Below are 11,841 nucleotides of genomic sequence, written 5' to 3'. Positions count from 1 at the left end.
AGTTAATCGTCCAATTTGCTCACACTGCAGAGATGCAACCACAAGATTGTGACTCGTGGAAAGCAGAGGCACAGAGCAAGGAAAGGATGATCCTAGAGTTACATCAAGCATAGGCTAGGGTCTGCAAAGTAGGTTTCATCAAGTGACAGGTGCAGTATGCCTTACGAGCGGCTAAAAGTGCTAGAGTGGTGAAATGCAAAGTGCCTAGTTGAAAAAGTGCAATTTAAGTCAAAGGCAGAGAAATAGAATTACAAGAGAGAAGAAATTAATGCTCATGGCAATAAAAACCAACATTACCAGCAGCTTCTTTCTCCATCAAATTACTACTAAAATCAATAAAGAATTACAAGCATTGTGTGAACATGTATTAACTGAAACACAATTTTCCGTGGTAGATTCAGCTGTTATCACTTGAATCTTCAATTTCAAAAGTTGCAGAATGTTTCCATAAATGGCACGCAAAATGGTAATTCGCTTTTTCATTCTACCTTTATTACATTTTTCACTTTCCAAAATAAAACAAACCAATATTCTTCTAAAACACTGAATACATGTCCTTTTTTATAATTAAAGTGCATTTTCACCTTTGAAGAGTGTACAAAAATATTTTGTAAAACACATGCATGCAGAAAAGAAATATTTACAAGGCACTTCCAGGCACAACCAAAGGGCTAAGGGAAAAGGAAGGGCAAGTTCTGCACATATAAACATTCACATCCGATTGAGCATTTTAATTTCAGAGGTTGGTTAAAACACTTAGAAACTTTTTTTTATGTCAAACCCTTAATTCATTTAAGTTCACGCCCCCAAAAAATTGGTTAACACCAGGTGGCGCATAGAAGACTAACAAATTCTGCATAAACAGTGTTTTTATTTTGTTAATACATTTGTTTCCTTCCCCTATCCAATTAAAAACCTATAACAAGAAATTTTGTCTAAAATGTGGTGCTGAATATGTGACCTGCTTAAAGGTTTCAGCACTTTTTAAAGTTCGGATTCAAAACCCATATCGAAAGTGTTGCAAAACACTACTATCAAATTCACCTCTATACTGTGACAAACTGCATTTCTGAGGTATATAAAGTCCACCTTTGTTTTACACAAAGGGACATATGCATGTATTGTCGTTACGTGAAGTACAGATTCAGTACTCACAATAAAACGGATTAAGCTAGTATGTTATTTCTGCTCCCGTCCAACAGGAAATGGATAAAAAGTTTTTCACCTCTTAAAATGTGTGTTTGTCACCTCTTAAAACGAAAGGCAGAGCCTGATGAGGACATTTTGCATGCTTCCAGAACCTGCACTAAAACTGGAAAGGCAGCTCCAGAATCTGTTGCCAATGAAGATTACAATATTGGGAGCACCTAAAGTAGTTAAAGCTGATATACCGGAAAAATATATTCATATAAGATTTCTCTAACAAAACATACTTTTCTATCCTGAACGCAAGCTGAAAACCCTGAAAGATTTGGCATGACAGTAATGAGGCCGCAATTTATATAGCATAGCTATAAAAAAAAAAAAAAGCTTAAAAAAAAACTCAATTTACATTATATGGAAGGAAATCTGTGATAAAAGTCCTGCTTCTATTCTTTAGAACTTGCAATCCCATTAAACCCCACCTTGCTCCTCACCATCCCCCAACTAATCGAAAGACCCATTTATTCAGTTGTGGGCACTGTATTTACTCACATTTATGACGGTAAAAATATTAGAAAAATTGTGCTTAAAAACATTCAGTGATTAGAAATCCCCTTGGGATATAAATAATTTTGAAATACATGATGACCGTGTGCCCATACAGAAAATTACAGTGCAAATCTGTGTCATCTACAGTGTCTTTGACCCTAGACAAATGTAAGGTCAAACCTACCTCCCAAAAAGATAAATCCTAATCTGAGGAATTCAACATGATGCTTTTTTTTTTAATTAACATTGTACTTTCTACTACTGCTAAATACAGGAAAGTTCCATACCAAAATGCCCAAGAGGACAACTTCCACGACACAGGTGCTCTAGACGGCGCAAAGCAAAACACACCAAAACTAAGGAAGGAAACAATCAAAAGGCATGATGACTGACAAATTTCATAAAAGACCAACAGGCAATCTACACGATGCTCCAAAAGGGTAAACAGCTAATCTGTGCAGAGGCAGGTTAGTTTTCGTACCTTTGAGACAATACATGCATTCAGATACTGAACACACCTGGTCAAAAAGGCTTACAAAACGTTGGGAAAATTTGATTACCAGCTACTGCCTACTTCATTTTGAACAGTAGCTAAAATAAAGCAAAAAATCCTATACCCTGAAATGTACTAAAGTTCAAGTCCAACTACTGCTTTCCCAGTGACTTACACCATGCTTGTCTTTGGCTAACATGGGGAGAACTACAACTTACTTTCTTCTTCAAAAAAAGAAATATCTCGTAAGAAATTCAAATAAACATACTTGACCGAACAGTATAGGAAGACTTGACCAAAGCCAATGTGTTCATAATCCGAAGAAAGCTCTCCTAATCAAAAACTGTACCTCATTAAATGATCAGCAGAGCCAAATATTAAAAAGGTACAACACGTAGACCATCTAATAACTCACGATTGCACGCTTATCCCAAATATTCCCTGATAAGCCTAACACTGGAAACAATATATTGCAGCCCGCCACAGCAATCAACCTTTGCCCTTTCTGGTGCTTGAGAAAGGATGCGATGGAAAGATATGGTGCTCTATGCTGCTACAGATCTGGCTAAGGTGGCCACTAAAGTATTCCATATCAACACACCTCGATTGTATTGAAAATGTAAAGACAGATGTTAACACAGGCAAACAATGTGGATGGGCTAAAGTCTGTCAAACCCAAGACTACAATGCAAGCCAAGAAACAGTTTAAGTTGCTCTATAGAGGACTTCTTACATGTTACACAGGATAGGATTAGCAGCACCATGTAAAACGTAGCATTTTCCTCTTCTTATCGCTCTCCGCTGTGCAAAAGGAGCTTATGGTACTTTGGGTGATTCATGATGCACAACCCACATATTGATTCATCATTCATCACCACCAAAACCTGAATATTATCAACACAAGAATGTGCGATGTGCATGGGTGGGTTCTTTATCTGGGAGGGCGTCCCAAACATCTTCACCCAGACCCTCAATTTACAGAGGCTCTTGACTTGCAAAAGAAAAGCCAGCTAGACTGCTTCGATTCTCATCAGTAGTACGGGCCACGTTTGTCATAACCTGAATAACTAGGCCACTCTGGAAAGATGCCATGGGAGCACCTGGGACTTCCATATTGATCGAAGGTGATCCCGAAATCTGGTCCATTTCGAGGGTGCTCCCCTTCATTGGCAGTTCTCAGTTCTGAGCGAATGATGCGATAATTCTGGCCCTTGTTGCTGTCCCAGTAAGTCTTTCCCTCGCACTCAAAACACACAGCAAATTCGAGTCTCTCGTGAGACTGAACCCTTTCTGGCAAGCTGACATCAAACGAAAATGTGTCCCGGTCTGAACCCGCATATGTATCCTTTACGTACTGGCACTCGTAGTCCACGAAGGTTTTCCAGGTGTCAAATGTCAACCTTATTTTGACACTCTTGTGGAAAGCAAGATTCTTCACCTTGACAGTGCCTACAATGGCTTTATCCTTCAGCATGCAGTTTTCCAGGCAGACAAAATCTGCCTGGAGTCTATTTCTGAAATCTAGGTAGTCGGCAGAGGGCTGAGCAAAGTCCAATACAAAGCTGTCTTTCTCCACCGTTGTCAAGCCTACAATGTTTTCTATCAGTTCTGTGATGTTGAATGGAACATCAAAAGGGTCATCAAACTCGGAGAACACTTTCACCATTGTGAGTGAAAATCCTTTGTGATCAGCAAAGGTCACACGCTTCTTCCCCTTTTTCTCCCGACGAGACATATCGGAACTGGCATGCTGGCTCACTTCGATCTTGCTATTCAACTGAATGCATGGCCGTAGAGGCTTGGTATGCTTGGTGCCAAGCTTGCATGGGAAGCGGTCTCGTCGCAATGGTGGAGAATGTAGATACAACTGCATGGCTATGTCAACTGCCATTGTTGGCTTGTGAGGAAAGTAATCCAAAACTCTGCAAGACAAAGAAAAACCATCAATAAGTGATTCATAAATGCTGGGGGGAAGAAAATTGACTTATGCATCCCAAAACAAGAGAAAAGTATATTACAAAACTAAATCAATTTTACATGTCTCAAGGGGAAGTGAGAAAAGGAAGCACATGATTGATGGAAGTGCATGCAATACATAACTAATTCAACGCAGTGCAAGTGTAATCACGGTAGAAGAGCTGAAAGATGCACATCCTTCCACTAAAGTAATTGAATTTGGGGACATGAATATTCTACTTGTTCTGCGATTTCAACTACAAACATCCCCCAAATACTACTGCATTCCAACAATGATTACATATACAGAGTAGGATTAACATACACTTGAAGGGTGTGAATACTTCAAAGAAAGTGTCTACAAAAGTAAAAAAATAAAAGAATCACTTGCTTTCAGTGAAAGTCATCAAGTTTAAAGATTAAAGTGTTGATGTAGACACCCATCAATATTAAATTAGCTGTCACCTCATTCAGACTAATCAATTGTTCCCACCAGTGTTGAATGTAAACATTTATTAACATGGAATGCCGCTGCATGAAAATAAAAAAATGGCACCTATTTCCCATGGTACCAAAAAAAACAATAATGCTGTGTTGAAGAACGTTGCTGGTCATTCTGCCATTAGCTTTAAATAGATTTTGAAATTCATTCTTTAACAAATGGCCAACCTACTTTCGAAAAACGTAGCCGTTTTACTCAAATGATAGCTTTCCAATTTTCATTAAATGGGGCAGGTCGCTTCATACTACTTTTTAATTCCATCATGACAGGTACAAGTGCCTCAAACGATAATGCATTATCAGATGCATAGACTCGCACATTATAGCCAAGTATCCCAAGCATTATGAAAGTAGTGGAAGCCACAACCGTAAAGACGGCAAAATGCAAAGGATGGACACTATTTTGATTACATACTAAAGTATCAGATAATAAAAAGGCAGGAAAAAGTGAGCATCTTTTCAAATGTTTCTGTCCTGTAACTTATCATAGGTAGGGGCTCCCAGGACCCTAAGGCCCTTATTATATTGTTGGGCTGCCTGCCACCAGAAGGCCGTTGGCAACGGTTCGGCCAACATCCAAGGCATCGATCCAACCACATTACAATGCAGGCAGTGGGAGCAATAATGCAAATGTTTGCATCAAAGATCCCGTAGAGACGGTGGTCCTATTCCTAACCCTACTAGGGTTTAGGATATAGCGTTCAAGACTGTGTTAATGGTGGTCCGAGGAGACTTGTCCTGTATGGGCCATGGGTTAGTAGCCAGAAAAGGGGGAGGGGGTGGCTGGCACATGTAGTGCCCCACACACACATTATTTCATTTATTTTAAAAGTTTTATATAGCGCTGGCTAGACCCGGAGGTATCAGAGCACTTTACATGAGTATCAGACCATAAGTTGCAAGTTACATCGTTACAAAAGGTTATACAGTTATTAGAGCCTGGCAACAGTGATAAGTAAGGTCGAGACAAACAAATGGACATATACGTAAGAGAAAAAGCAGGCAAGGGGAGATATTCAGGAGAGGAGGGGGTAAGAGCAGGCGAAGTAGAGAGAATGGAGAAGGGGGAAGAGGAGGGGAGGGTGAAAAAACACAGCATGGAAAGAGGGGTGGTGAGGGTGACTGGGACACGAACCGGTAGACGAGTCAGAGCTGCGTCCAAAGTCCAGTAAACTGTGATCCCAGGGGAAGTGGTATAATATCCCCATCTGTTGCACGAGGCTCCCTAAACGCAGTGGATTTGCTCAGAGGGGTCTCTGAGACTCCAAGGCCTACACACTGGATCCTTCCCCAAAAAGGGGAGAGGAAGTGCTTTGGCCAGGGCTGCGACCATACCACAGCTGTGAGTGGCTCCCTTGGCGCAGTGGACTCCATCAGTGGGCTTGCTGAGACTCCAGGGTATAAATATTGGATCTTTCTCCAACAAGGGGAGAAGGAGTGCTTAGTTAAAGGGTCCAGGGGGGCTAGGCGGTGTAGCGGGCCAGGGGAAAGATTCAGGTGAGAGGGGATAGGAGCAAAGGAAGTAGACAATGAGAGAAAGAGTGCTAAATGAGAGACCTTCACTATTTTAGATCTGCCAAGCAGTTTCCAAGGAGAATCTGGCCATTTAGCGCTGATATGGTAGAGGCCACTCCTGAGAACCTGCTTCCGGTTTTCTCTGCTGCAACTCTTGGCTCACCAGGGGAGGAGGAGGCGGGGGGGTGAGGATGAAGATCTGTGGTCCGCAAGAGAAGGTGTGCCGTGCATCAGCCGCAGCAGGCCATACTTTGACAATCACTGCTATAGCGATATCATTAAGTCTGCAATCTTTTTGTAAAATTACTATCTGTAAGGAGCACGTCAACTTTGTAGGTCTAGTTCACATTCTATAAAACTTTTAACAAATATTTATTAGGAATAGTTTTTTGGGGGGTTCTGATGGTGCATTATGCAACTGATAAGGTAATAAGTAAGGTGACAAGTAGAGAACAAGCTGTGGGAATCCAATAATCCATTAAATGAAGGGTATAAAAACAGGAGAACTAAGCCCGCAGATAACATTACCCAGAGACAACGGCCCGACAAATCAAGTCCAGCAAGTTCGAAGGGACTGACCCGATCCAGAAACACCCCCCCCCCCCCCCCCCCCCAAATAATACCCAGAGGAGAGGTAATGTGGCAAACGAGGGAGGAGTTGATGTATCTATAAACTTATCACGTGAATGCTGTCCCTTTGTGGCAGTCCTGGTTAATGCCCCCCTCCACCCTCCCTTGCAGCCAGGTCAGAAGGAAACCCAGGACACCCTAAATAACAGAGTGGTACACTGGCGTGATAAGAATTGTGGATACCCGGTGGAAGGAGCTGACCACATATTTTTAATGTGAAGACTGAGCTGATTGGCCCCCTATTAAGGTCTCTTAAAGGAGGTTGTTTAATTATTAATTTTAGAAACCCAAGCTGGACAAGAAATACCCTAGATAGAGCAATTCCGCCCATGCAGTTCTACCCGAATAGGTCACTACAACTGCTTGGCTTTTTCTGAAGGCACTCAAGGTTGATAATACAGGAAAGACTTGTCAGGCCATTTACGTATGACCCAGGATTTGAAAATCTGAACCAGATTTGAAAAGTTAAAGTTGTACAGCGTAATGATAACCTTCAGAGTATGCAGTGTGCAAGGCACCACACTGTGCATGGATGTGCACAAAATGTCATTTTCTAGTGCCCCTTGAGCTGCGGCCCTTTTCTTGGGCCATAGCAAAAGCCACACTAGAAACATTTTGTGACCTCCTACAAAGCGGTAGTATTATAATAGGATGGGCGGGACCGCCGACTCATTGGTCGAAGGTTCCTGGCAATGGCGGTCAGGCGCTTGCCCATTGTAATGAGGCCCCAAGTTATTTCAGGGGTTCCTTGACGGGGAAAAGATTTAGAAATCATTGGGGCCAGCAAGTCTCTTGCGTCCTACCAAGCAATTTCAACAGCTGCATTTGGACTGGAGAATAATGTGCACTGCTGTTTGACCCATGGCCCATTCACATCAGAGCTGCAGCGGAATAGGTGTCAGATGAGCATGCACAATGTAGTTGGTGTTGTGTAAGCTCACTCCAGCGGGTCGCTACCTCAGTGATTTTTGTTCAGTGGGAAGGTAGGACACTGCCTTTATAAAAGTCAGTTGCAGCACTGCGTTTTTAATTTCTACATCACAATGGCCCTTAGCTCATCTGGCTCCAGCCGTGCTTCATCCAAGGCAGCTCTACTTTCAAAAATGGAAGTGGAAGAGTCTGCAGGCAAGTGCTTACTTAGTCTCCCGTTTTGAAGAGTCCTGTATTTGTTTTAAACACTAAAAGCTAGGTTTTATATAGCTGTAACTTAACCCTATACCTATTCAAAAACTAATTTAAATGTCAAAGCGAAAAAGTTAGTCACATCCATACGAAAGCACGAGATTTACAGTTAAAAAATAAGCACAAGACTTTTCGCAAGATGTACAAAGTCACCGCATCCTACTCATGTGCTCACAAACACCTCCTCCCTTACAGTGTTGCCATATTTCTTAGAAGAACTGGGGAGATATGACCTAATGGCCAGAACTGCTGGATTTGGAACAGGGAAATTAGCGTGGCTTCGAGTTACGCGGTCAGCTTAGTGATTCTGGGCAAATCACTTATTTTACCCAAATAACCACACTAACATGAAGTGGCACACAATTCAAGCTGCTTTGTAGATGCTCAGAGTAGTCACATGGTGCACAGCTCTTTATCTTTTAGTAATGTTCTTGCTCCGACTTTCTAAGCACCAGAAATGTGCCATGTATTCAAATAAATCAATAGTGTCAATTGTTGTCCGTGGGAAGTTCAGCTTAATTATTTGGAAGGTTTCTACTTTGTTCCACCGGTGAAGTTAAATAAACAAAGCAAACTGGTTCTGCTTCACAAATCGAGCATCTGTGAATTGAATATCATCCTGTCAAATGGCATCCATTACATCCGACACTAATGCGAAAAGTAAGTTAACAACCATCACATACGTTTTTAGACTGCACTGCAACACATTTTTGAAATTAACATAATGCACCATTTTCCATGAATTCGGAAATATTATCGAGGATTCCCCTAACACCCCCATGTGTAGTTGTATTTTAAGCATATTCTGATATTTCTTGCTTTCAAAATACTGACTTATTGTACCCTTAAAAAAACAAATTATACATTTTTGAAAGAGCTGTGCACTCAATTACTATTTGTTATACTCTGAAGCAAGTCTGCATGTTTATTGCATTTCTCTTTTGGCAAGCGACCCCACTGCTCCCTGTCTAACCACCAGTGAAGCCCTTAGTCATACCCCAGACTTTACTTATGGCCCATAACAAATGCTTGTGAGTACTCAGGACATAAACGGATACACCATCTAGGCCTCTTCCAAAATAAAGAGAGACCAAAAATCTTCCACTTGCCTTTCCTTTTCATGCTGGTTATGGAGCAGTGAGGGCACAAACGTAATGAACGCCACTCATACAGGGTGTTAACCATCAAAGGGTGCCACCGCCAGACTATAACCAGTGCATGTACTGCTCATTTTTAAAACAGTACGAGACAAACTTAGACCAATAATCGGAGTTTATTAGGTTTGACCAGTTCTCATGCTGGATTATTAAAATGTTAAGATCCTACAACTCATGCACTCCCCAAAAAAAAAATAAGAATAAAAAAACATTGCGGGCGAAATCAGGAACAACTTAAAGTGCTATACTCTTTTTTTGGGGAGGGGCAGGCAACTTTAATTTTATTATACATGTGAAAATTATGCGGTGAAACTTTGATAGTGCTAAAAAAAATTTAACACACGGGCACTATTTGGGCAAATATCTCACTGCACTCGAAGATTACCAATTAGCGTCTGCGAAGGGTGTTCCCATGCGAGTTAATAGGGCCGCACATTTTTTATTAACTTATGATCTCGGAGCTAAAAAACCTTTTTGGGGGGTTAAAGTCTGCAGGTGGAAACTGGCAAGCATGCAAGAAAAGCAGCTGCCACAATTCAAGTGGCCCTGGTTATAGTTAAATGTTGTCATACATCATGAACAAACTCAAAAGAAAAAATAAATAAATAACCCACACACTGAAATATACAAATTTTAGTCAACTGTGTAAATTCTGCCTCAATCAGGCACTGGCTATGGTCGAGTAGCACTGACTAAGATGTGACCACATCGTCCATTACGCCCACCCTTTGGCCCGTACATTTTTAGGGTTCGCCTGGCGTCCACTGCGCAGCAGTGTTCGCGCAGGCGAACTCTTATGTTTTTCAGTACGGGGCTTTGTCCCGCCTCTCTCTTCCATTGGCTAGCTCCATAAATGAAGGCTAGCCATTGGAAGAGATCTGTCCGTAATTCACGGATCAGATTCGTGGGCGTTCCAGTGATTTTTTCGCCCTCCGCCCCTTTGAGAACGTCATTCCGGCGTTGGGCGGATGTTATTTTTGGGGGGGGGGGGGGGGGTGGGGGTACACGGCATGTTGTGTTCAGTTCATCGTGGCTTTTGCGGGAGTGGGCTGCGCGATTTATGTTGCCGGGATGTTTGTGAGCAGGTAAGCAGCATTTTCTTCAATTTTTTTCTTTTAATTTCCGTGTACCATACTGCTTGTCTGTGGTCTTTTGTCTTGTACTGTCGTGCGTGGCTGCTGTCTAGTCTCTGTGTATTGTTGTCCGTGGCTTCGTTCGTGATGTTTTTGGCCTCCATTTTTTCAGGGAGCTGGGGCGGACCGCGAGTGCCGGGCGTGCCCCCTCGTTCCTGTGTTGTAGGTGGTATTTTGACGGTTCAAGTTGTAAACACGGTCTTAGAGTATGTGCTTAGCAAAGTGCAATATGCAATGTAATGTTTTGGTTACTGTTTATTCTAGAATAAAATAACTACTCTGGTTATACCGAATGACAGATTTTTTTGGCCTTACGAGTGAAAACCATGCAGGTTTCCGTTTTTTTAACCTAAAACTAAGAAACCGCCAAAAAGCGATTGGGTGGCTAGCCTGCCATTTAGTTTTGGCTATTCGTGGTTTAGTATCCCCCGTGATATTAACAATCCTCTGTATAGAGATGACTGACATATATAATTTATAACCTCTAATTAAAATGACAAATGGAGGAAGACCTGAATTATTCCCCCCCCCCAAATTATTGTCTTACTTTTGGTTGCTACCCTATCCGGTTTATGTTTTAGATGAGGCAACGCTTCAGTAGTGACATCTGATAAGCAGTTAACCAATATTTGGGGGTTGTACTTATTTTTCTTTATTGATAGTTTTCAATCAATGTCACAGCGATATGTTGATTTTCTCAGTTACTGTTGTGGACGTTCAGAGCCTTAGTCTGCAACAGGATGTAATTTAGTCCAGAATCAGAGGTGTAGCTACACCATTTGCCGCACTGTGACTACCACAGTGGTGGTGCTAGGGAGGAGGAGGTCTCTATGCTGGGACAAGGAGGGAGGGGGCCACCGCCTACAAAACTGGTGCCGCCCTCCATGCTACTCAACTGTCCAGGATGTGGCTTTACAGCAGGACTGCCGGCTCTGGAACTGGGGCGCCAAGTTCCGAGACCCAGCGTCTGCTTCAAATCTTGTAATGGTAGGCAAATCATGACTGACTCGTAATACTTTGTTTGATTAATAAAAATCATTACAATGATGGACATGTCAGTCAATTATTAAAATATTTACACATGCAGGACAAATAAAAATGAACATTAACTGAGTTTGTGTCTTTGCTTACATTATTGTCTTGCTCTTGGTACAGCCCTATAATCCATTAATAGCGTCACAAGTAAATAGCGGGTAATGGAGCACTATATTTAACAATAAGTAATTGTTTAAAACCTAATCGGCACCCGTTAAGAATCGTCATAATCGCGGAGTTCAGGCTACTTAAATGTGTTAATGTTAATAGGTATTTATAAGCGCTCGTACGCCCGGAGGCTTCATGGCGCTGTAGGAAGGAGCTAGCGCAGGGTCACAGGGGAGGGAGCAGCTCAACAGTGCGCCTGAGTGAAAAGCCAGGTTTTCAAGGAATGTCTAAAACTGAGGATGTTGTCATTCAGTTTCAGATGGAGGGGAAGGGAATTCCAAAACCCAGCTGCAAGAAGGTCAAAGCAGCTGCCTCCAAGACGCTTCCGCTTGTAGGATGGGACAGTCAGAAGAGATTTATGAGTGGAGCGAAGATTACG

General features: G+C 42.0%; 1 protein-coding gene across 3 annotated transcripts in view; it reads right to left on the bottom strand.

Moving 5' to 3' along the window:
* Window positions 1-470: 470 nt before the first annotated feature.
* Window positions 471-11,841, bottom strand: part of PPP1R3B (protein phosphatase 1 regulatory subunit 3B) — a 38,048-nt gene continuing 26,677 nt past the window's right edge. For all 3 annotated transcript variants that reach the window (XM_086961937.1, XM_086961935.1, XM_086961936.1), the window contains one exon: window positions 471-4,107. In XM_086961937.1, the coding sequence (XP_086818063.1) occupies window positions 3,216-4,107 (892 nt within the window). In that variant the 3' untranslated portion in view covers window positions 471-3,215. The remainder of the gene's footprint in view (window positions 4,108-11,841) is intronic.

The sequence above is a fragment of the Lissotriton vulgaris genome, chromosome 3_1, assembly GCF_964263255.1.
Source record: "Lissotriton vulgaris chromosome 3_1, aLisVul1.2, whole genome shotgun sequence".
Classification (NCBI taxonomy): Eukaryota; Metazoa; Chordata; class Amphibia; order Caudata; family Salamandridae; genus Lissotriton; species Lissotriton vulgaris.
Note: the sequence above shows the minus strand (reverse complement) of the source record. Positions and strands in the feature narration are given on the sequence as shown.